General features: G+C 36.3%; 1 protein-coding gene across 3 annotated transcripts in view; it reads left to right on the top strand.

Moving 5' to 3' along the window:
- The window catches only part of Itga1 (integrin, alpha 1), a 142,666-nt gene that overhangs the window by 59,583 nt on the left and 57,445 nt on the right, over positions 1 to 25,638 (top strand). For all 3 annotated transcript variants that reach the window (XM_005392727.2, XM_013518440.1, XM_013518441.1), the window contains exons 3-7: positions 5,810 to 5,922; positions 8,594 to 8,682; positions 8,800 to 8,911; positions 9,504 to 9,631; positions 20,839 to 20,987. In XM_005392727.2, the coding sequence (XP_005392784.1) occupies positions 5,810 to 5,922; positions 8,594 to 8,682; positions 8,800 to 8,911; positions 9,504 to 9,631; positions 20,839 to 20,987 (591 nt within the window). The remainder of the gene's footprint in view (positions 1 to 5,809; positions 5,923 to 8,593; positions 8,683 to 8,799; positions 8,912 to 9,503; positions 9,632 to 20,838; positions 20,988 to 25,638) is intronic.

Below are 25,638 nucleotides of genomic sequence, written 5' to 3'. Positions count from 1 at the left end.
GTTTTCCAACTAGTTGGTTTTCCTCTGCACACTTAGGTTTGTTCTTTTTATGTGGTGGAACTTTTGAATTTGAAAAGACCTGTAAAAACATATCCCAGAACCTCCCTGACTGCGATGCCCTACTTCATCCTGGTCAGAGTGGCTGACCCGTATGAGTCAGTTTAAAATACTCTTCACAGGTTCATCATCCTACTATTGCCTCTTCCTTAAATCTCACTAAATGATTGTACATCCTATTTTCCAAGAAGAAAGAGAAAGGGAGAAGAGAGTAGGCCAAAATTTTATCTTTTTTGTCTCAGCTGCTTCATTAACAAATCACCTCAACACTTAGTGCTTAAATCAACAGTGGTTTATAATTTCCAAAGCTTTTGAGGACCTTGATATTCCCATTGCCTGGGCACATTCATGACTTTAGTAACCTGGTACCTCAGCTGGGGCTGGAGGATTCAGGAAGGCTTACCTTACATGTCAGGTAGCTCACTGCCAGCTAAAGCATCCATTCTTCTTGTAGCCAATTGTCCTTTTGCTGGCTGTGCGAGGTTTCTTCATAGCGTGGTGTTTCCACATTTCTATAAAAGTAAAACAGAGTGCACAAAGCCTTTTAAGACCTACTCTGGGAAGTTACAGTGTCATTTCTACTGCAGCATTCTATTTATCAGAACATACTCCAGGTCAAGGAGGAGAAAGATCTTTTCTTGAAATAATGAGGTGTAAATTCATGTCGCCAAGGAGTACCTCATTCCAAACTATCAACTACATTTATGATGTGTAATCAAAATATATGATGGATGTTTCAATAAAAAAACATTAAAGGACACATTGCAATTAATTCCTCTTAAAATACTCCTCCTACCTTGAACACACTTATCGCATTGTTCTTGCCACTGTCTGAAGCAGCGCTGGACGTCTCCTTTTTGAGTGCCTTTATGCAGTGAATGGTGCTGCTGAGTGTTGTCCAGCAGAAAGACAGGCTCATCAAACATTGCAGAGTGGCCTCGTTCACCCCATTCGCTACACTTGGCATTGTGTTAGTTCTCGGCGCTTACCCAAAGTCAAAGTAACTATGAAAGGTAAATGTTTTGAATTTCCTCAAGACAGAACAAATAAAGACTTGAAAGTAGACTTCTAGAACTGCTTCAGAAAGTGGCAAGAATGGTGAGAATAAGTATGCCCAAAGTGAGGGGAAATATTTTGAGGGGGGATTAATCACAATGTGTCTTTCACTATAACTATTTTTTAAACGTTCATCACATTTTCCAATTATACCTTATACAAACCTCTTGATACTAGACCATAAAGCAGTGCTTAAGGAACCGTGCCCTTTTTCTTTTTTAAGACAGATTCTGGATCCACTCTTTCTACCTGGCTGCTCAGGGACTCTACTTCCTCTCCCATGACATAAGCTTTCTTCTTCTGTCTGGTTCTTTCTCACCATTACTTAGATGGAGAGTACCTCTATAATAAACTTAAATTTGCCTTGTACACTTAATGGTTTGCCAGTGCCCTGAAATAAATCCTCTTTCATGAGCAGAATCCCACCACCCTCATTTTAGCCAGTTTGCTTCAGTGAAGTCTGCTGCAAATTCATGGGTCTCTTCCCATGCTGGGTCTTCTTTCCTTTTTTGGCTTCTGTGATACTCCTGTCTCCTGATTCTGCTCCCTCTCTGATATCTCCCACTTAATTTTCCTCCTTTACTTACTGAAAACCTAAGTGTTATTTTACCCAGAAATCAGCTTTGCTTTTAGCTTTTTTAATCTGTGCTCTTTCAAAGTGGTGCTATTTACTCTTAGGGCTTCTAGCATGCTCATGTCATGTTCACATGGTTTCTGAGATGTTCTCCATCAAGACTGCGCCCTTTTGCTTACAAAAGCAATCCATTATTTATTGGCCTTTCATCCTGTCCTCTGTATTTTTCCCATCCCCATACTTGTGCATACATGGAATTGCCTCCAAAAAAAGTCTATTTTTACGTAATATTTGTGTCAGGTTTACTTTTGGAGAAAACCAGATTAAGACAGTTTATATCCTAAATATTAATAAAATTGGTTCATCTTTCCTTTCTACTTCCTTAATTCAGATCTTCATCTGGATTACTTTAGGAAATCCAGATTACTTTAGGAAATTACTTTACCTTGACCTTGTAACTTTAATTTTGCCCTTCTCCAATTTATTTGTGATGCTTCAAATAAGCTTTAAAATTAAAGAGTCACTCATGTCACTGGTCTTTAAGAGCTTTCATGGTTCCTAATTTTCCCCTTCATATAATCATTCCAAAGTTCTTAAAGTGAACTACAAGAACGTGTATGATTTAAGAGGTTTACTCTGCAGCCTTACCTTCTATCACAGCCATACTGAACTTTGTGCATTTATCAATGGAATGAGATTTTTTCTTGTTCCTGAGACTGTTGGATTCGTACCAGACTTTTTCCATGTTGCAATGCAAACCTTATAATTTTGCCTCCTCTTTAAGCAGCCTAAAGAATGTGTTCACCCACTTTCTATGCCTGTGATCTGGCGTAGATGTTCAACTTGTAGAATGTTCCTACTGAACATTAATTTATTTATCTAGCTTCAAGTTAAGTACTTTCAATGATACGTTAGTGCAGTCATTTCTTTTCTCTGTTTTAACTATAAAACTAGCATTCAATCATATTGCATAAAAATTTTAAAATACTAAAAAATCTAATCTAATCTCCTTACTTTGTTTTTTTTATAGTTTGATAGTTTGATTTAATATGATTTGCCTGAAATAACAAAAGCATTTCAAGCATCTTTTATCATGTAATTGATGTCCTGCTTTAAGCAATCTACTGAATTCGTAACAAAGGTTATTAGCAAGTTTGTTATATTTTTGATGCATTCCCTTCTAATCATTGTTTTGTACAGATGTTGGTTGTTTAATAACCTGAAATTAAAATATAGCAATAATAAAAAGAATTAATATTTAGGTGCAGATCCTATGAGTCAAGTACCAGTCTGTTTTTATTTATATTAACTGTAATTTTCCTGATGATCCTGTGAGATATGTACTCTCAGCGTTTCTATTTTATTGATGAACAAACTAAAGCACAAACAGGGTAATTGACTTCTCCTAAACCATACAACTAGTAAATTGTACAGCCACAATTTCAGCTCACAAAGCAAAGTTCATGCTACCTTTTATAGTGAGTATTAAATTTCTGAGTATATGGAAGGTACTCAGAACAGTCTGGCACATGATATAAATTTGATAAGTGCTAGATATTATCTTTGCTCTTATAATGAATATAATAATTTGATACTTCACTTTACATCACAGATTTTCACTAAATTAGGTAGATTTTCACTTTAAGTTAGGCCATATATCATTTTTCTTCCTACCACATGAGCTTAACTACTGTTTTTTATGATAGAACAACATTTTACAGAATGACAGTGCAATACTTAGTTTTTGCTGTTGACCATATTTCTTTTAATCTTGTATTAGCATTACCTTTATGCAATAAGCTTTGCGTGCTTATTTTAGGTCATTTTAAAATGGTAGATTCTCAGAAAAAAAGAATTATGTCTTAAAGGCTTTTAACATTTTTATAGTTCTTCACAGGAATAAGAAATTGTTTTTGCAAAAACATCAAAATGTATGCTTTAGAGAGTATATTCAATAATTCAAGTTTTACAGTTGTTATAAAACATATTGCTATTAATATTAGAATGTCTGAAGGACCTATGCAAAATGAGTCCTATTGCTTTTCAATGCGGCAGACTTCAGTTGGTTGACTTTTTATAACCTGTGCCTGATATACCCTGTACACCTCTCATTCTTCTCATACATTCTTTCTCCGTGCTCACTATCTCCAGCTTTCCCTTCAGCAACTCTCATTTGACTAAACTGCCAGGCTCCTAGTCATCTGAGTCACCGTCTCCTAAATACATTCCACTGTGCCTCTGTCCCTCTTAATTTGAAGATTCCAGACATGGCCTGACCAGTGCAGACACAGAGGGACTATCGCTTTCCTTGACCAGGGCATCTATTTCTAGCAATGCAGCCTAAGGTCATATTAGCATTTTTGGCACTAAAATACAGTATTGGCTCATGTTTATGTGCTGTCCACTAAAAGTCCCATGACATTTTCACATGGATTCCCATTAAATGAGGTTTCTGACATCCTATACTAATGTAGACAATAGTAAGCAGTTAAGCTAAGTAACTTATATAAGTTCTAATTAAATGTTAGTTTATTCCTGTTTATTCTTCTAGAATGTGGAGGTAAATTCCCTGGTATATGTATATATGTGCTTGTTAAATATTTTTTTGTGTCTTCACTCAAGTTATTGATGAAGATATCATCTAAGATAATCAGAAATACAGAGCCTTATGGTCTATGATGAGATTTATTGGTGTAAGAAATTGGCTTTTCAACATGAATATTTAGCCAGCAATGCATCAGCAACTGTTGATCCACCAAGGGACTTCATATTCAATCACATTTATCCTTTCTATGCCTGAGAATGTCATGCAGAATGTTAAAGCACTTCTTGGAACTAAAATGAGTAATGATTAATTTTTCCACTAATTACTATTGGAGTGATTTTTAACTATATCTAAAATGGCAGTAAGTAATTTTAATCTGTATCTCATAATTATTCTTATTTTTCAAGTGCTTAGTAAATACCACATACTAATATTAAACTTACGATGACTCCATGTCTCTTATTTTCTGACTTCTCTATGAAATTAACTATTTCTCTTTTTTGTAGTTTCTCCTATAAAAGAAATCTTGAGATATTTGAAGCTTGTTTGTCTGATTCATTTCACTTCGCATTATAGTCTCAAGGTGCATCCATTTTCCTATGAATGACTGAAATTCATCCTCTTTTATGGCAGAGTAGTACGCATATATATATATATAATTTATTTTAAAAATAAAAGAAGGGTCTATTATACATAAATATCACATTTTCTTTATCCATTCATCTGCTGATGGACATAAGTTGCTTCCAAGGTTTAGTTATAATGAGTTGTGCTGCTGTAAACATAGGAATGCATGTATTACTGTAATATGATGTTTTTAACTCTTTTAGGAAGATACCTAAAAGGGGAGTAGGTGAGTGGAATGGAATTTCTAGTTTTAGTTTCTTAAGGGATCTCCATACTGTTTTAAATATGAATAAATTAAACAGGAAGAGAAAAGATAGATAATAGTTTTTTTTTAAACTTTTTTTTTTTGGTACTGGGAATCGACCTCAGAACCTTGCACTTGCCAGGCAGGCGCTGTGCTGCTGAGCTGTATCTCCAGCCCTAGATAGATAATAGTAAACAGAGGGACAGATCTTTTTCAAAAGGGGAAGGAACTAAGAGATGGAAGAATGGAAAGAAGAATTAAGATATTTTATGTACATGTACCAGCTCCCCACAATGAATGTAATCATTATGTACAAACATGTACCAATAAAAATAAAAATTAGAAAAAGAAATTACCACTTTATCATGAGAAAAAGTCATTTAGATTTCTGTGTATTTTTAAAACAACAGAGTGGCAGAGTTATTCAATAATTCTTAATTATTTCCATACCTAAATAAAAATCTGATAAAGTAATAGGTAAAAATAATACAGCAATATATATGCAATTTCTCTCATACTAATTTTTAAAATTGAAATCAATGTGCAATTTTGAGAAGACACTGCACTTATTTTAAGTAACATTAAATTACTAATAAGATGATTAATTTTGTCTATGGTCAGTACTGTCTGTTATAGAATTAGTCCTAAAATAACTAGAAGTGTTTCTCATTATTATGACATTTTAATTGTCTCGTTTAAATTTCAGGGTCCTTATTGGTTCTCCTTTAGTTGGTCAACCCAAAACCAGAACTGGCGATGTCTATAAGTGTCCAGTTGGGAGAGGTGAATCTTTACCTTGCATGAAGCTGGATCTACCAGGTATGTAAAATGCAAAAGCTAGTCTCACCTTAAATCTCACCTATTCTCACCAAAAACACTTGCAAGTGATTCAAGGAAATATTAGAAGGGATCTATAAACTTTCTTTAGCTGTTATCCAAATTCTATAGAGAGACATTTGATTCCCTCTGCCCTGCTTTTATAACGTTTACCTTCCCCCATTGTTTGGGCTCATTTGTACACTAATGTAACATGAGAGAACTTTTTCCAGTAACCTGTTCATTACATTCCTTGCACGGAATTTTAGTGCTTGATTCTTTTTTTTCTTTTTTTTGAGACAGGGTTTCATTATGCAGTTCAGGCTGAACTTGAGCTCACCTTGTAGCTCAGGCTGGTCTCGAACTCACAAGGATCCTCCTGCCTCAGCCTCCCGAGTGCTGGGATTATGGGCATGTTCCACCATGCCTTGCATGCCTGATTCTAAGAAGCATAGAAATAAGAAAAATAGAATAAGAGGAATTATAATTTAGAAAAGAGTAGCATGATACATTTATATTGAAGAAGACATGTTTGATATAAATGTCACTGTAGTTGGAACATGAATGAAAAATTTCTTTATCCAGGAATTAGATCTCTGTCAGTATTCTGTATCATATCAAAGGTCATAGAAATGATTTATAGACCCACAAATCTATTGCAAATATATTTTTAGTTCTCCTTTTTTCAATTTCCTATTAGTTTGTTCATGTTTCTTAGTATATGTTTGGGGTACATGATAATTCTGTTCATCTTGGAGAATTGCTACACATACATACCACACCCTGATTATTGTACCCCATTCATGCTCCCTTTCCCTTCTTTTGATCCCCTTCCCATCCCTAGAATCTACCTCCTATTTCCTACCATCTCTCTTTTATTTTGCTCTTTAAATTATTTATATTTAGGTCTTTCATATTAGAGAAACTATGCAATATTTTCTTTGTTCATTATGAACATTTTTCCTTCACATTCATGGGCCTAGTTAGAGTACTTATTTTAATAACATTTCATGATAATTCCAATATCTTGAAAATCTCATCACTTTCCTTTTATTACCTTGCCTTAAAGTTGTGTCACATTTTCTTATTTCTTCTTATATGTGGTATTTTTAGGTCATAGCATGGATTATATTTTTGATTTACAAATGTGGAAATTCTAGGTTGTTATATGCCTTAGAATAGTCTTTTCTATATTTATAGGCAGTTTGTTTGGCTTGCTGTTTCTATACAACTTCTGACTTTCTTACAGTATAAAGCAGCTAAAAATCTCTAGTCAGTTCTTATTTCTGATGAAAGTCTGCTCTGCACATTGACCGTTGAGTCCTCCAGCTATTTGGACAGAAAATGATGCATATATTAGAAATGTCCTTTTGTGATTCTTTTTCCTGTAATATCACTTTGCAGATGATTTCATTGTTCTCCAACTCTGACCCCCTTTTTCTACAAGAGAGTAAGACTGGGAATCCTGTTTGCATTTTATTATTGACTAGGGAAACAAAAATGAAAACAAAGAGCAAAGCAAAGTGAAACACAAAGACTCACCCAGTGCAAATCTCTTTTTCCAAGTATACAGTCTTCTCTAGCTTTTGCCTGTTTTGGGTTGCTTTCCATGCCTTTAGATGGTTGCTTCATACATATTTTCTTCCCTTTTCCTAGAATTTATGGTTACTTGCAAAATAATTGTTTTCTTAGGAGCTACTCTTCCATTGCTGGGAACTGGAACAGAGTTTTTAAATTAACCTAGATTTCGGTCTACATCAGGAATCGTAAGAAACTGTGTGAGATAACCCCTGCTTATCCCTGAAGTGTTGATCCCAAGTCAACCTTATGTAAAACAATTCTAATCCAGGTTTTTAAAAAACTAATATATAATAGTTCAATCCCAGCTGCTTTCAAAGAAAATCAGACTGTCTTGGGCAAAGGTCAATGCTCAGATTAGGAGGTCAACCCGATCATTCAGGAAGCCCTTCTTCCACTGTCTACCTTAAGCCTATAGATAGTGTTAAAGTAAGAACAACTTCTAAGCTCAAATAGTGAGGCAACTCTTTCTTGAACTTGAATTTTGCTGCTTTCAAATTCTTATGCCTTCCTTTATGCAAGGTGCAGAAGCTTTTGTTTCTCCCTTCCCTCCCTCCCTCCCTCCTTTCCTTCCTTCCTTCCTTCCTTCCTTCCTTCCTTCCTTCCTTCCTTCCTTCCTTCCTCATGATTTTGGATATCTTGGTCAATAACTTGTGTTTCAATGTTTTCTTTTCTAGTCTTCTATGCATTTTTCCTTTTTCTTGCCAAAATCATATTACATCGTTGGTTGTTTATAGCAAATAATGTAAGATAACATTATATTTACAATATTTTGAAGCTAAATATTTTGTTTTAGTTATCAAAGTGCATGAGAGGCAATCCCATATTCCCATTGCCCCGCTGGTTCTGTATTCTTTCACAGTTCAACAAAACTATTTGGAACAGTGATACAGACTGTTTCTGGGACAAAAGCCAGCCCTTCAGCATTAGATAGTTCAGTATATTCCTTAACAGTACTTGAAAGTCTAGTAGGCTGAGACAAGAGAAGAATGTGCTATGATATTAACAAAGCAAACAGAATGTTTTAATAGAAGACACTTAATTTCACTTTGTGGAACTTACTTCCATCCTCATAAAATTTTGTTCTCTCTTGTAGTTAATACATCAATTCCCAATGTCACAGAAATAAAAGAGAACATGACGTTTGGATCAACTTTAGTCACCAACCCAAAAGGAGGGTTTCTGGTAAGAAAGGAAAGAGTAATAATATTTCCTACCAGGAATACTCTCATTACAAACTATTAAAAATTTGTTATGTAATGTTTAGTCTTATAGTCTTTAATTTTTTAAATTCTTTAAAAGGCATGTGGACCCTTATATGCCTATAGATGTGGACATCTGCATTACACAACTGGAATCTGCTCTGATGTCAGCCCCACGTTTCAAGTCGTGAACTCCTTTGCCCCTATACAAGGTACAGACTTTATGCAATGTTTTTGCTTGTTTGAAAAGCATAAGCAATGAATGAGACATATGTATACATAAGAGCATACCACAAAGCTTCAAGTATTTTGTCAGCTACCAGTGTTACCAATTTAGGTAAATGTTTGCTTTGCCAGTATATAACCAAACTTCACTGGTATTTTTGGAATTGATACTAGTATAAATTACTTTTATAGCATTGTATTTAAACTTCATATCTACAGCTGTCACACTGCTTGTCTTTAAAGGGTAAGTCCCTTTGAAGAACTTAACTTCATTATAAATAAGCCAGAATGAGAATGTGATATCAAATTCATCTTAAAGTTCCCAAATATAATTTTTCTGCAATACTAATTAAAATGAATTAGACATGGGTTTTACTTGGTACAAACTCCAAAGCAATTCTAATTGAATACAATATGCATTTCTAATGTCCTTTGCTTTTGATGAAACAATTGAAAGCAATATGTCCACTCTGTAGACACCAATTCATCTTTTAAAATGAACTTTCAGCTATGAAAACATTTTGTATATCTCTAAAAAGATAGATTCCAAATTTTCACACCTGCCTCCTTTTCCTGCAGACTGCAACACTCAGTTGGATATAGTCATAGTGCTGGATGGGTCCAACAGTATTTATCCCTGGGTTAGTGTTACAGATTTTTTAAATGACCTTCTGGAGAAAATGGATATTGGTCCTAAACAGACACAGGTATGTGACTCTGTGTTTTCATTGATGATTTCTAAGGATACATATGCACAGAATTCTAATAAATCAAAATATTCTAAAAATGATCGCACACACTAAAATTAAGGATGAATTTATGTTCTTTATTCCTATTTTTATTTTAATAAAAGGTATATTACTTAAAAACACATTATTTTCTAAATAGAAAATAAGATGGCTGCCGTTTTCAATCTTCTTAGAAAATATCCCATATTTATGTAAGTTTGTAATTTAATTCTTAATTATGAAATAAGTATGACTACCTTTGGTAACATCAAAGCAGAGTTTCGGAGTTTGTAGAAATAAATCTGAAGTCTTAAAGATCTCATGCCATCATAATCTCCCTTCTCATACTGTATAAACAAATTATTAATTAACCACTGCATATACTTACAGTCTATTTTATCCTATATTAACAGTTTTGTCCTTAAATGAAAAGTAATGCTCTAGGCTTTAGCTAGAAGTCAAATAGTTTTTGCTGTTGTTTTTTTCCCTGAGTATCCGTTTCTAAATCTCTTTTCTTGCTTGTAAATGAAATGGAATTTATCACACAATTCTTCCACTTTAAAAACTGGTTTTGTGTTCAATTGATTTCAGGTATATCAAACTTATCTGCTCTTATATATTTTAAAATACAGAAAAGACATGTTCCATACCAAGCAGATAAAATATCAGTGAGCTCAGTGCCTGGAATGCAGGAAATTAGCACTAATTTCAGGATCTAAAAGTTTGTTTTGTGGTTTGTGGATGACCCTTTCCTGTCTGACACTATTCTGGGAGAAATTCTGAGGCACCAAAAAATTAGTCTGACTATACCAGTATTTCCCACACCCACATTAAAATTGGGACATAGTACACACACATAGACATGTATGAGTGTGTGTGCATCTGTGTACAGACTCTCCCTCTCTTACCATCTGTATAAAGAGCATACATGTATGAATGCTAATAGTTCCCAAAAGGATGATAGTGGAAGATTTCAAATTAAAACTCAAACCTCAGAAGAGAATATCATTTGCTCTGTTCCAAGGCTGACTAGGACTCTATGGAGAGCTAGTTCCGGGGAATGGTTACAGGTATCCCACTGAACAATAGAGAACTTCTTAAAATCAGTGTAAAATCTTTAAAAGAAAATTGATTTTTACATATCACAAATTGCAAATTTTCCTAGATGCAACTTCTTAACTGCAGTTGACCTTTTCGAACAAATCAGTAGAAGTTTAGAGAGCATATTGTATCTCTTCTTGCCACACCTCACCTTGCATCCTAAAAGACCACTCTAGAATTTTGACTTGCTCTTCCTTTTGGCAAATGTTCCCCCTGGACCCCTTTTTGCTCTTTCTGAAGAACTGTTTCCCTTTTCCTTTTCCCCTGTATCCCAACCCTTTCTCACTCTTGTCGATTGCTTATGTGTTCAAAACACTCTGCTGCAATTTCCATGTGTTTTACTATTAGAGCTATAATTACTTCACCTTACTAAGAGTTCTAAGAAGAACTATTCTCCACGTTTGTGTTCACTAGAGGAACTATAGCCTGCTAGGCTCAGTTTTATGAATTTGTACCCCTTTCCCAGAAGGAATGATGACTCTATTCAGAGGAATGAAGGCAGTCCTTGAAGGTCAGATGCTAGCAGTGGGTGGAGGGAGCTGAACTTACCCTGAAGCAGAAGAGTGAAGTCACAGTGAGTCAGGTCTAGAAATCAGAGCAGAGCAGAACAGTTCATAACACAGTATTGTACACATCATCATTGGTAATATCTTCAAACTTCACCAAAGGAACCTGCTAATTACAGTATAATTCCAAGTTACTGCTTATGCACATAGGCCTGGCCATTGCACCTGCATTTTGAAGCCTGGTCATCCTCAGGTGCCCCTACAACCACAATTCTGATATCTCTACCCTTCACCAACTTCCTGGAAAGCCCAGTCCCTCTTTGACTGTGTATTAATTTATTCTGATTTAAATGCCTGTAATATTAAGGATGGAATCAATAGTATCTGTGATGAGTGTTTCCATGGAGAGAACTCCTACTGAGTATGGCTTCTATGCTGTCAGAGATTTTATCTATAGAGTTGGGACCCGTAGTAGCCTAGTGCCTGACCCCAGCCTGAAATACACAAAAGGCACAAGAGCAGCATCTTGCTGTTGACAGACAAGTGAAACAAGAGGTTTCTGTGCTGCTATCAGCCTATCGTATCAGAATGTCAGAAAACAATGTGTATGCTTGGCATAGGTCAGCATGAGCCACTGCAACTCAGAGCAGCATGTGGCCGTGTCAGGTCCTGTCCACAGAGTCTCCCAGAAGTGAAGGGATGTGCAGAATCTGGAGAATATGAAGAAAAAATCAGAAGACATATGTAAATCCTAAGGATGGGGTGGTGAAATACACCCACTCGGGGCAAGATGGAGCCAGAATGTCCCAGTGAAGGAGGTTCTCCTATTCTCTGAAAAAAAATGTTTGTATCAGAGTCTGGTGCACTTTAAGAGAGTACCAGTGCAGTAAGAGTTTCTATACCCTTACTTATAGCCCTTACCCCTGTGCCTGGAGAGGTCAGAAGTTATAGCTAGCAATCTGTAGTTAGGAGAAGGGGAAGGGGAAGGGGAAGGGGAAGGGGAGAGGAAAAGGAAGAAGAAGAGAAAGAGGAAGAGGAGGAAGGGCTAACAGAGGAGGGGGGGTGTAGCAAAACAAATAAAGAAGAACCCTATTTTGCCCATTTCTCAACTAATTTCTTACCTCCTGAATACTTTAGCAGGAACAAGAAAGAAGTCTTGGTTATAAATTAACTTTGATATTTTGCTAACTTTAAATTAGATGGAACCATGTGAAATAGTTGCTGTTTGGTTTTGGTTTTTCTAACATGCAAATACACCAATTGCATGTGAAATGATCTAAATTGAAATCTCTCATACCTTATTTATTCATTTTTATTTTTAAATGTATTTTGTGATGCTAGGAATCAAATCCATGTTCTCAGATATGCCATGTAAGTGTTCTGTCACTGAGCTACATGCCAACCCTATGGTGTCCTTTTTAAACAGATGTTTAAAACTAAGAATCAGAAAAAGTCATAACACATTTATCTTCCAAACTGGGAATAATAGAACTTCACTCTAAGTAAGTTTTAAAGGAATGGTGAGTCACAGAGGAAAATTCCATACTGATTGTATCTCCTCAGGTTTTGTTTGTTGTAATGATTACAATTATACACTTGGTACAACAGATAAATATTAATGGCAAAGTAATTGCTACTGCCAGAAAAAGAAAAAAGAAGGAAGGAAAGAAGGAAGGAAGGAAGGAAGAAAGGAAGGAAGGAAGAGAGGGAAGGAGGAAGGAAGGAAGGGAGGGAGGAAGAGAGGAAGGAAACAAGACAAACAAAAAAGCTTATGTAAATATTTCTGTGTGACAATTAGTGTACGTTAGGGAAATGCAACAAAAATGATGAGAACATCCACTCTAAATAGTTACTCAAAATTTCTTCCATGTACTGTGTGGCCCCATTAAGACTTCTGCAAACATAGTCAAAGAATTTTTGCCAACCCATCTTTTACCCAAGAACAGAGTAGAGGCTATAAAATTGCCTTTTAAAAACCACCTATAAAAACAAACCTGAAACACTCTGCACTTGCTGTAAAATCTATGATAGTGTAAACATTGTGGAGGTCTTATTGATCCTCAATACCTAAACCTAACATTGCTTTTAATAATAAATGGGAATGATGTAAATATGTCAAATACAAGTGCATTATCCTAAATAAAACCAGTAAATTGTGAGGCGTGATATAAAACTGAAATACAGTAATGGAACAATGTCTAGATTGTTCACATCAGGGGTATAGCATGGCATTAAACCAGGCAAAATGAAAGAGAGAAATTAATTAAATTTTAGGAATATTATTTATCTTTCTTTTTACTACACATTTTATAGCCATTTCCCTGGAAGCATTAAGTATGGGACCTGATTCATTGCTTTTGAGTCTGAAAAGAAGCCTCACCGCCTGCAGCCATCCTTTTGTCTGTCCAGCTATAGTTTCCGCCTGTGGTACAGTGAATGAGGTGGACCTTCTCTGTCACTAGCCTTCTGGTCGGCAGTCTTTGTCATCTCCATCCAATCTCCTCTCCATCCAGCATCCGCCTGAAGAATCATTCCAAGCAAAATTCCGATCGTTTCTTTACCTAAAATTCTTCTCCTGTTGCCTAGTGAGCAATAGCCAAGCTCTGAAGTGGACTTGAGGGCGCTTGACAAACCTGGCCCTCAATATTCCCACTGAATCTTACTTCCTTCTCGTGGTGCCCGCCTCACGTCACGCCCTTTAACCACTTCCGGGGCCCTGCTCATCACTGCCTGCGCTGTGCTGTACTCATTTCACTCCCTCTGCCCTTCCCATCTGAGCGCTGTGTGCTAGTTGTACTTCTTAAATTCAGTTCAAGTGTCACTTTTCTGTAATTTCTATGATTATCTCACTGAACCTTATGGAGAAAAATGCCTCCCCTCTCATGTTCCCACAGTATTTGCGTTCTACCCCCTACTGATCTTAGCACCCCTTGCCTCACTGTTTTATGGATCAGTCTTTCCTGGCAGACTGAATTCTTTGGTGACAGGATTGTATGTCCATCCTTTAATTTATGGAACACAGTGTAGACTGTTTTATTTGTTGCCTGGCACGTAAAAGGTAAATTGTTCATGCTAAAAAATCCTGGAAATTTTATTTTCCCTATATTAAAAATCATCAGTGTAGTAATTACTTTCTTCCTTTCTCTCTTTTTGTCTCTTTTTCTCTCTCTCTTTTTTTCTCTCTCTCTCTTTCTTTCTTTCTTTCATTCATTCTTTCTTCCTGGCTTCATGAATTCAGATTGATCCACTGAACTAGAAGATACCTTCATGGAGGGGCCTAGAGTCCCCTTACAGAGTGCTCCAGGCTTCCCATGGTGTGTGTTCACTGTTGAGCTCCATTTGTCCCATCCTTGATTTCTCCCATAGCCTTGTGCTTCTCCATGCATACAGTGGCTTAAACTTTGCTCTGCCTCCTCCTCCACTTTTACTTCTGTGCCTGGGCCACTTTCATTACAGCATCTTCCATCAGGGAACCGGCCAGTGAAGACATCCTTTTTCTAGGCTCTCCAGCTATTATCTATCAATTTTATCTGTGTCTCTAAGGGCTCACTTACTTAGGAAATGATATCTTTGAGTGAGTCCTGTTTATGTCTTTCCCCATAGTGACAAAAGGTCAAGCTGCTGGCCTCAGCTAACACAGTTCCAGCATGTGCTGACAGTTAAGAGGGATGGTGACCTGTATTATCACCACATTCGCACCATGACTCACTCACATGGCAGAGCTTTTGTAGCATAGTTTGATAAAAAGAAATGGACACTGGCCAGACACAAAGCCTGAGTTCTTATCATATTAAACAATTGTGCATCTTACGCCAGCGTGGGAAACGTCATGCCATTATTTCCCTAAAAATGCCGTTAATTTGATAATGTTAAGTATTGAATGAAAGCCTACAAACAGCTCATGAGAAGCACTACAATTTAGACATTGGTGTTGTAACTCTTATTTATCAAGAGAAAGTTATAATTCTAAATGAATTAATAAGTCTATTCCTTTATAACTTTTTTTACTCAATATACTTAATGGTTAAGCTTCTCTTTATTAAAATTTGTCATGTAAGACATTCATTAAAGACTTAACTGTGACTTTGTTTCATGACAGAATGACCAGGAAGGTCCTCTGTGATTTCTAACAACTGTCTTTCTTTTAATATATTCTTTTAGTCACTTTTCTTCCTCTTCTATATGCACAAAATGAAAAAAACCATTTGGGTAATTCGTTCATTTTAATTCACAAGATCTTTATGAAGTACCTTATTGATCAAGTATTGTGCTAAATGTCATGGGAAATAAGAAGGTCATTAATATTTTGTTTGTTGATGTATAAAAACTTTTGAATTTAGAAATAAAGTAAAATCATATATTTAATAATTATAATACATAATGATATATCATAAATATAAAAAGATGAATAAAGCAGAACAATTAATTGACCTCCAAAGCAAGTAACTGATATTATTATAATATTTCCCAAACTATTGTATATAAAATGTTGAATATGATTCTCGAAAAAATATTCCCACCAGTAACAATAAAATATATCATGTGTTTCTGCCAGTTGTGAGTCATTGTGCATGCCTTCTTATTGAAAACACTGAGAACACTTTCAAAAGAGTTTGCTTCTAAGTCTGAGGAGAGCAACTGGGGGCAGGAGTGAGAGAAAGTCTTTCTCTTTTGCACCATTGGAAATCTATGACATTTTTGTATAGATGGGAAATAGAGAATAATGGAGGAGAAGGGTCCTATAAAGATATTTGTTTAATTTTTTTTATTCATTTTCTAAGATAAAATCTTGCCTATTACTATACGAAGGGATCTAAAATTCCCTGGAGGAAAAATAAAGGATATTAGTTGGGGGTTTACCTAATAAATGATTATTAACTTTATGTTTCTGTGAAAGATTTGAATAAACGTTGTAAATCTCAAGTTCATGAAACAAATCCATAACCGTTGTATGCCTACTGTATGCTATGGCTGGAGTCACCTCCTACTCTCTTTGGTCTTGGGTTGTCATGTTTTTTTTTTCCTATTTAATCAAGAAGTTCAAACTCCAGCCCCACCTTCCTTCCACTAGTAACTATTTACCCCCCTCTATATTGCAAGGGTTCATTGTTACTATATTCATCCACTCTTTTGCTGACATCATAGCTATTCTCTTGCCATTTCCCCTTAGAGAATGTCTATATCTAATCAAATTATTTCTTGTAGCTGTCAGTGTCACTTCCTTTTTCCACCTAGCAAGAAAATGCCTAGAATCTTTTCCTGTGCATTACTCCTCCCCGGCACTGTACCTAACTTCCATCCGCTGCTGTTTATACCATTCTAGTACAATTGACATCATCAAGTCAAATATGAAGATTACTGTTTGCTCTTCTTTCTCTCAATTTCTAAAATGACTTAAGGTTCTTTAATTGTCATCTTTGATATGAGGCCTAGGTTTGTAAGACCACTTGTTTCCACCCATAGTGTTTAGCTCATGTGTTGCTCCTTCTTTACTTGGCAGTCTCATTCAGAAAGCTGGACCTTCCTACCTCCACAAGATTTTTCAATGGCAGAGTGAGAATATGCTGATGATTCTTGGGCCCCTCCCCCCTCATCGAGCATCTTCAAGACTTGGCTTCCTTTTTAGCTTTAATTCTCAAACTTATTTTATTCCACTACATGTCTATACATTTACTTATATAAATTTGTTTCATTTGCTTTAAATGATAAGCTAAACTGAGACTGAAACTATCAATACTCAGCACAGCATTATATACGTTAGTTTTGCAACCTGACCTTCTCTACTGAAAAGTAATAAATGGTATCTCTATTTGGGAAAACTCACCACAGGCCTTATTCTGTCTGGTTTCTAAGGAAATAAGCAGCCACTAGATCAACCAGCAACCTACCCTGGATGTCATTTCCCTGCAGTTTGAGTTCAACTCCCACTCTTCACATTCCCCACCCTTCTTTTTAGCTCTTTTTCTGCTTATCATTATTCCCCGGCTATCTCAACTTGCCACTCGCTATGTGAAGCAATCATCTACTAGAGATGTATGTGTGTCAGCTGTGTGCAAAGCAGAGCAGTGGTAAGGGATAAAATAATGCCATAAGCCATGATATAGTCCATCTTCTTTACCCCGCCTGACCCCTTAGAACTTGTGATGCAGCTGGAGAAATAAAGCACACATCCAGAACACTTGAGAAGAATGCAGCACCCACAGACTTGTTTGACTCAGTGTCCTGAGAAAGTAAAGCTCAGTGTGGGCTCTGTTGGCAATGAGCTAGAGAAAGCTGTGCAAAGTAAATAGAATTTAAACTTCACAGGATGGGTAGAAGTTGGTTTAGTTGGAGGGACAGAGAAGGGCACTTGGTAGAAGCAGAGTTAATACTGGAGAAGGTAAATTAAATAGAGAAGGTAGGACTAGACTGTTGGCAGTCAAGGGGAGAAAACTGGATTTTAACATGTTTTCAAGGACTATGGCATTTCAAGGAGCTGCTCAAAGTTTTATCTGCTCTCTTTTAAAAATTAGAATAAAAAGTTTCCCTTTTAAGGTATATTTCAAAGGCATTGATTAGGCAGTGGGGAGTCACTGGATGTTTTTGAATGGGGAAGTTATACAATAAATGCAGTAGTTCATGGTTAACCTTCTAATAATATGTAGATGAATTTGGGGAGAGTGGAAATGGAGGAAAGAGATCAGAAACGGACAGACCAACAATTGCCTTCTAGGCTGAAGGAAATTATGCCTGGCCTGAGATAAAGTAGGAGCATAGATCATAGGACCTGGACCTATCTCAGGTCCCATTAGTTCCCAAGAAGCAAACCTTGAAAGAAGGAATCATGTAACAGTGGTTTATTCAGGAACCAGTTTCTGTTCTGCAGAAAATAGGAAGGGGTTTGGAAAATCAAAGCTGAGTGCAGACACCAGACAACAAACAAGGCCTGAGCCTAGTCCGAAAGGCAAGTGCCCACTTGAGCCAAGGGGCTGGTCTTTTTTTGTTTGTTTGTTTGTTTGTTTTTCTTCCGGTACCAGGAATTGAACTCACGACTTGCACTTGCCAGGCAGGCTCTTTGCTGCTGAGCTAAATCCCCAGCCCCAAGGGGCTGGTCTTGAATTTCCTGCATTTCCTTTGTTCAGGGTGAGGGCTGAGGAGGGATAAAAACTTCTTGGTATTTTCAGCTCCTTAAACTTAAGGGGCAAAGCAGTTTAGAAGCCCAAGGAGAGTTTGCTACAGTGAATCTTGTGAGTAATTAGAAGTGAAGTATACAGGAAAATGTGGGAACCAGCAGTTTTAAGGCTTTTAAATTCTCTTCTGTCTTAACTTTTAGAAGAATACGCTTATAGAAGTGAGACACATGTTAAGAAGGAAGATAAAAAGTAGTAAACAGAGATGTGAGATACAAAGCACTGATCTCTGATTTTGCTATTCTTGGTGTGCAGAAAATCATCCTAAATAATCCAATAGTTCAGGTCAGGTTTTATAAGACATGTAAAGCATAACTACAAGTGCAAAGTATTAACATACATCCAACTGCTCCCCATACGGGAGCGATATATTCTATCTCCTGAGGAGTTAACAGCTTTTAACAAGAATGTGATTGAAATAAAAAAGTGGGAACAGAGTACATACATTAGTAGAAAGAGGTAGGAATGTTGGGCAATGTTCAAATGTGTATGCCCATTTGGTATCCAAGATGATACTTTTAAAAAGAAACCAGTCTTACAAGTTCTGTGGGTTTTGTGTAGCAATATTTGTCAGCACAGACATACAGAGGGAGGAGATAGCTGAATTTAACCAGAGTTGAAAATAAGTCAAGTGACTTAATGGAAAGGGAAAAAAATTAAAAGAGGAAAATATTTGCAAGACAATAATTCTAGTATTTAGACCACAGAATCTAGACTAAGTGCCAAGGAAGGGTAAGGTTGATGAAGTCCCAGAAGTCTTGGTGTGGCTGTTGAATGAGACTTACTAGACAAAGGAGCTGAAGTTAATGATCAGAAAGGGGAGCATTTGAAATTGAAGTGCTGCAGCTCTTCTAGATGGCAATATTAAGGCTAGGTGAACCCCAAGGAACAATTACTAAGGCTAAGGAGATCAAAGAAATGAGAGCTCCGACTGTTCAACAGATTCTCCAAAGAGATGCTAAAATGCCCAAGAATAATGATAGGAATAGATGTGAAGATTTCCAGTTTATAGCTGCCTGCTTAATCAAATAAAAACACAGGAAAAGAAAGATAAAACAAGCTGTGCAAGATGTCTTGATTGGATAAGCCATTAACTTCCACAGCAGTATTTATTTACCTTGCTGCCTAGAGTTAAGCATAATGATTATCTGAGTAACAAAATCATTTCATTTCTATTTACACTGAACATTTATATACATGTAGATAATGCAAAACCTACATGGGTTCCTCTTATTAATTATTCACTGTTTTCCAGGACCATGAATCAAATGTTGTAAGGTCATTAAAGAAAAGAATTTTGAATCTATGCTAAGGATACTAGAAATGCCCAGCACACTTAATTATGTCAAGAAAAGAAACTGAATTAGAGTTGTGTGTGTGTGTCTTTCCTCTTTTATTTTATATTTTTTGTAATTAGTTGGTTTTAACCTACTTTGTTTGCAAAGGGATTTCTGCTTATATTTGTTTCAAATATTGTAAGTTATGATCTTGGGGCAAATGGCTAAGAATATTCATGGGAGAGGTTATTCATAAAAGAACAGGACTAAACTATACAGAGATTGAGCAGATTACATGTTCATTTAGCTTATACTATATACCTCATCTTAACCTTGCATATATTCTCTAGCTCTTATTTATCTTATATTGGACTAAGCAACTTCAAAGGAAAGTTCATATGGTCTATTTCCTTTTAAAAATACTACTTATTCGTTTGTATGTTGTATCACCTACTGTAATCTATGTCAATTTCTCCTTTTGCTTAGTAGAAGTAACTAGGATCAGATGATCAAAGAATGGAGGGATTTTAGGGGAGCACATGTTCTAGAGGAGGTAGCTTAATTGAAAATTCTGGGATAAACGATACATTAGACTAGAACTCCTTTTGCTTGTACACTTTGGGAAGTGAGTATTTTAATCACATTTTCTCATTTAGGAAATGTTATCATTTCTGTTAATATAATTTGAATATATGAAAGGAACTAAAACAAAAAAAAAACATTAAAAATATAGCATAGGAGCTGGGGATATATCTCAGTGGCACAGTGCCTGCCTGGCAAGCAAGAAGTTGTGAGTTGGATTCCTGGTACCAAAAACTAAAAAAATAAAAATTTAGCATAGTTTTCTTATTTAGGCCCTCAAAATCATTCAGAAATATTGTATTCAGCAATGTGTTCAAGTCAAACCAGTCATTTGAGACATTTAATAACAGCATCTTTAGTTTTGCTCTTTTAACTATGATCCACAGAATGACCATGGTTATTGATATGAAAGTAGAAGGATTTGTACACTGCAAAAGTATTAAACTCATCAGAAAGACTAAAATGTATTTCATCTGACCTATATATTTAAACTTAAGAAAACTGAATGGGAATTTTACCAAATTTTTAACTCTAGTGGGTTGATGTTTCAGGTTGGAGTTGTACAATATGGAGAAGAAGTTACTCATGAGTTCAACCTTAATAAATACTCATCTACAGAAGAGATACTTGTTGCGGCAAAACAAATACGCCAGAGAGGTGGCCGCCAGACTATGACAGCCCTTGGAATAGACACAGCAAGGTATATGAATAAAAACAGACCAAAGTAAAAGACTATGCAAAATAACTGCTCACAGCTGTGCCCTTCAGAGGTTGATTGAACATTTACATTGGTAATATTTAGTGTCACCTTGTTTAAAATCAGATTCAGATTGGTTCCTTGAGAATTAAGTTTTTCTATAATGCAATCTCTTCACCCTTCTTACTTGTCCTGTTATTGCAAGAATTTCATTAATGGAGAGTTAAGTTTTAAAAATCACTCTACTCTATTGCATCATGTTCTTGTGCACTAAGACTTAATATTTGTTCCATTTACTGTTTGTTTTCAGTTTCTAAGAGTCTCAATCTAAAAGAATGAATCATAATATAATTCATTTCTACTCAATATATATTAATATCCTACTATGTCCATATACTTTTAGTGTTTGACTTAGTATTATTAAAGTTCTGAACAGAATTTCTAAAATGTCACATTAAATATTATCTTGTTTCCAATCATTTTTAGTGTGAAGTTTGGAAGAAATGAAAAGGGTTTAATTACTTGTAATGTTTTGTTTTCTTGCTTCTTTTTCTTAAATTCTTTCCAGTTTACATCCTTTCCTTCTTCCTTTCTATGGATTTCTTCAGGGGGAAAAATAACCCACTGTGTGGTAAAATTTTGTTTTATAAAGTCCTATGCACTGTCCTCTCTTACAAATGTAGAACATTTCTTGTATTTCCTCCAGTCTCGTTCACTTCTTATCTCTTGCTATTTCTCTTTTTGTTCCCATTAAACTTAGCAAACTTCCAAACAAAAACTAAACAATGCCCAGTTTTATAAGAAATCCAGTGAGTAGTTTGAGTCCTGTTAAGAATTCTTCTGTTAAGTGTCTTCAACTTCTGGACTCTTTGTCTAAGGCAGAAGAGCTAATTACCCATGGTTACACTTCCTTAAAATCATTAAAATGGATGCTACAAAGAATTGCTTGGATATGCAAATAGTTAAAATTTCAAGCACAGCTTTAGATTCATAAATATTAGAAAAACATGTGGATCTAGTTATATGGAACCCAAGAGAAAATAACTGCAAGCAGATGGGGCAATTTTACCTTTACCTGCGTAGAGGATCTCCATTTGCATGCACCAGGGCACACACATTCCTATGTCTCCTGAATGTGCCCTCTTCAATAATTAACAGTGGCTGCACACTGAAAGGAAATCACAATGTTCTTTAAAAGGTCTCAGCCTGTAAAGAGTTGTGCATTTTCCAAAAACAAACAGTTAAGAATGAATATTCATCATAGAAAACAAACTGAAGAAATAATTGAACTGCTATTGCTCTTACATAAATATCACTCTAAATATCTCATCCTTATATGGCTTTTGCTTACATGTTTCACAAAATGTTCAGCTGTAGTACACAGGTTACTGAGTTTTGAATGTATGCAAAAAGTCTCTAGTGATATCATAGTACTGATTATCTTTCTCTTACATTAGATTTTCATATTTAAACACTTCTTTATTATTTTTCATTCCCTTCAGTCAGGAGCAGTTGCAAACAACAGTTGTAATTTCTTAGAACCCATGACCTCCATTTTGCATGCCTCCCAGTTCAACATATATCTTGTGTTCCCTTTTCCCTAACCCAAGTCACAAATTTTCATTCCTGCCAATAGGCTGACAGTATTTCACCATATGCCTGGCTTCTGCTGTGCTACAGAAAGAGACCCTCTTGGGAATTTTAATTTTTAAAGCCACACAAGGAGGACAATACTTAATTCCAAGAAAGAGGATTATATGCTGGTATTTTGGGGACAAGGACACTTTGTTAAGAAATATGCTTGAAACAGAATGTCTGTACTCAGGACTTCTGCCAGTGGTTACTCTTTCAGTATTCAAAGCCAGCCCTGGTTTCAAAGAAACCAGATTTTCTTTAAGGAAAGCCTTTTAATCATCTTCAGCTAATGTTCATTTAGTTCACTTATGACCTTGATCTTTAAGAAAATTAGGAAGTTTCAGTAATCCTCCAAGGAATTAGAATTGCAAAATAGACTGATCTCAAATGATATTTACATCCAAAACTGCTTTTAAAGCCTAGCCTTTAACATGTGCTTTCACCTTTGTTTATACATTTACAAAAGTAAGAAAATCTCTTTGTATAGTATGTTAATTCAAAACTATTCATGCACTTATTGAAGATGGTAAGGAAGACCTCCTTGGAGAGAAGACTACTGCAATGGGGTTTTGCAATAGAGGAGAGACTGGGCTCAATTTTGAATACAACAAAGATAAGTGGATATTTATAGATGTGGATCAGATCAGGGAGTCAGTGGATGAAAACTTACTAAGAGGAAAATTAAATCCAAGGAGACTCATACTAGACTGACTCAACATGACCCTTGCTGAAAGCAGATGAATAGTGGAAAAGCTTTTCTCTTTCTATACTCTTAATGCTCAGTTCTTTACTTCTGACACCAGACGTAGGGATTCTTCCTCAGTCTGCCTAATCATTGGACACAAGTTGAGTGTCCTAAAATTCAACTTATTTATGACACTAGCCAGAGTTAACGCAGACATCCTAAGTTAAGGGCTCAGTCCCATAAGACCACTCCCCATTTCAGAAGCAACCCACTTAAGATTTCCATCTGGGTTATACACAGTTTTTGTCCCACTTGGCTACCAATGTGAGTTTCCTGTGACCCTCCTCTTGGGTTTGATTGTTTGCTAGAGTAGCTCAGAGAACTCAGGAATGCATTTTGCTTACTACTATTCATTTATTATCAAATAATACAACTCAGGGACATTTAGGCACAAGAAGTACATAGGGCAATGTTTGGGGAAGGGGCACGGTGCTTCTATGTCTTCTCCAGGCACGCCATCCTTTATGTGTACAGCATCCTGAAACCTCTCTGAACTCCATAATTCAGGAGTTTTTATGGCACTTCATTAGGTAAGCATGACTGGTCATTAATTCAATCTCCAGCCTCTCTCCATTGCCTAGAGAATTGAATTAAGACTGTAAGTCCCAAGCTTCTAATCATGCTTGGTTGTTCTGCTGACCACCCCCACCTAACAACTCACCGAGAGTTACCTTAGAATAAGGATACCCCTGTCACCTAGGGAATTCCAAGGGATTTGGGAGTATGTGGTAGGAAGGAGGTGTGCAGATCAAAGATATGTTTCTTATTTGTTAAAACTATACCAAAAAAGTTTAATGGACATTATTTGAGCAAAGAATGGCTCACAGATCAGTCAGCACTCAGAACCAGAAGAACATCAAATGATCTGCTGAAGAAGCATGAGCCAAAACCATAATAAGCAGGCCGAAGACAAAATCCGGGGTCAGATCCCAGCCTAGAAGCGGGCTCAGTGGAGCCTCACTCAGTTTTGGTCAAGGAGAGTCTTCATTAAGTATAGAGATCAGAGATGCAGAGTTTATTATCTGTCTTTCTTTTGAAAATTTTACAAAAAATTAAGTTTAAAAACTGGTACAAACTGTGTGTATCCATTCCACAGAATTGACAGTCATCAACATTTTTTTCACATTTGCTTTAAGTCCCTTGAAAGACGAAATAATCACAGATCAAATCCCTTGGCTTGCACCAAGATCCTTGCTCACTACCCCAAGATACTGTGCCTTTGCTGGGTGTCTATGTACAGGTCAAAGGAACTGTGCAAACCATTTGGAATGTTACGTCAGAAGAGGTGTTTCTTTGGCAAATCCCTAACTATAGTTATTCAACCAAACTAAAATACTTAAAGGACATTCACTGCAATGATTGCTGTCCTTTCTACCAAAATCTAAAACTCTAATATATATAAAATTCTTTCATTGTTTTAGTCTTATTAGCATGTAATCCTTAATTCTAAGACTCCAGAAAAGAAAGCATGTTGAGTCAAGGAAGTAATGGTGTGTGTGTGTGTGTGTGTGTGTGTGTGTGTGTGTGTGTGTGTAAAAGAAATTTTAAAAAATCCATATCCCTATCATCTCTCTTCTTCCATAAACACTTACTGAATTAAATTAAAATTCCTTTCTTTACAGTTAGGCTATAGTATTTTCCTTTCTCCCCATACCACCTCCTCCTACTCCACTTTCAACAGTCCATGTCCTCAAACCTAGTTCGTATGGTTTAGATCTAAAAGCTCCCCCTATTCACATGCTGTGGAAGGTGAATGGATAGTAGAGATGCTGTAACTCACTTGCTGTTATGAGTGGGGCCTGGCTAGAGGTAGGTCACTGGAGGTGTGACCTGGAAGGGTATACTATTCTTATCCCTGCATCCTCTCCTCTCTCTGCTTCCTGGCTGGTGCGGGGACCCCTTTCCCATCCTGTTTCTGCCTTGGATCCATGGACTGAAACCATAAGCCAAAGTAAACCTCTCTTCAAGCTTTGGATGACTGGTATTGTGTCTTAAAGAAAATGTGTCTTGTGTCTTAAAGGAAAATGACTAAGACACCATTTCGGACCTCAGCACTTCTGTCCATACACCCATGGGCAGACTCAGACCACTACTATCTGTACCCCCTTATACCTATTTTTGATTTCTCCCCACACCCAAAATATTCTCAAGCATTCACAGCCCTGCAAATATTTGGTGCTATGAATGTCAGAGGAGGTACAAGGAAAGTAAGATTTCAAGCAAGCACATCAGTCAGAAGTGGAAGAAAACAGACCAGTCAAGGGAGAGAAGGAG

This window comes from Chinchilla lanigera, unplaced genomic scaffold (assembly GCF_000276665.1).
Source record: "Chinchilla lanigera isolate Chin_1 unplaced genomic scaffold, ChiLan1.0 scaffold00045, whole genome shotgun sequence".
NCBI lineage: Eukaryota > Metazoa > Chordata > Mammalia > Rodentia > Chinchillidae > Chinchilla > Chinchilla lanigera.
Note: the sequence above shows the minus strand (reverse complement) of the source record. Positions and strands in the feature narration are given on the sequence as shown.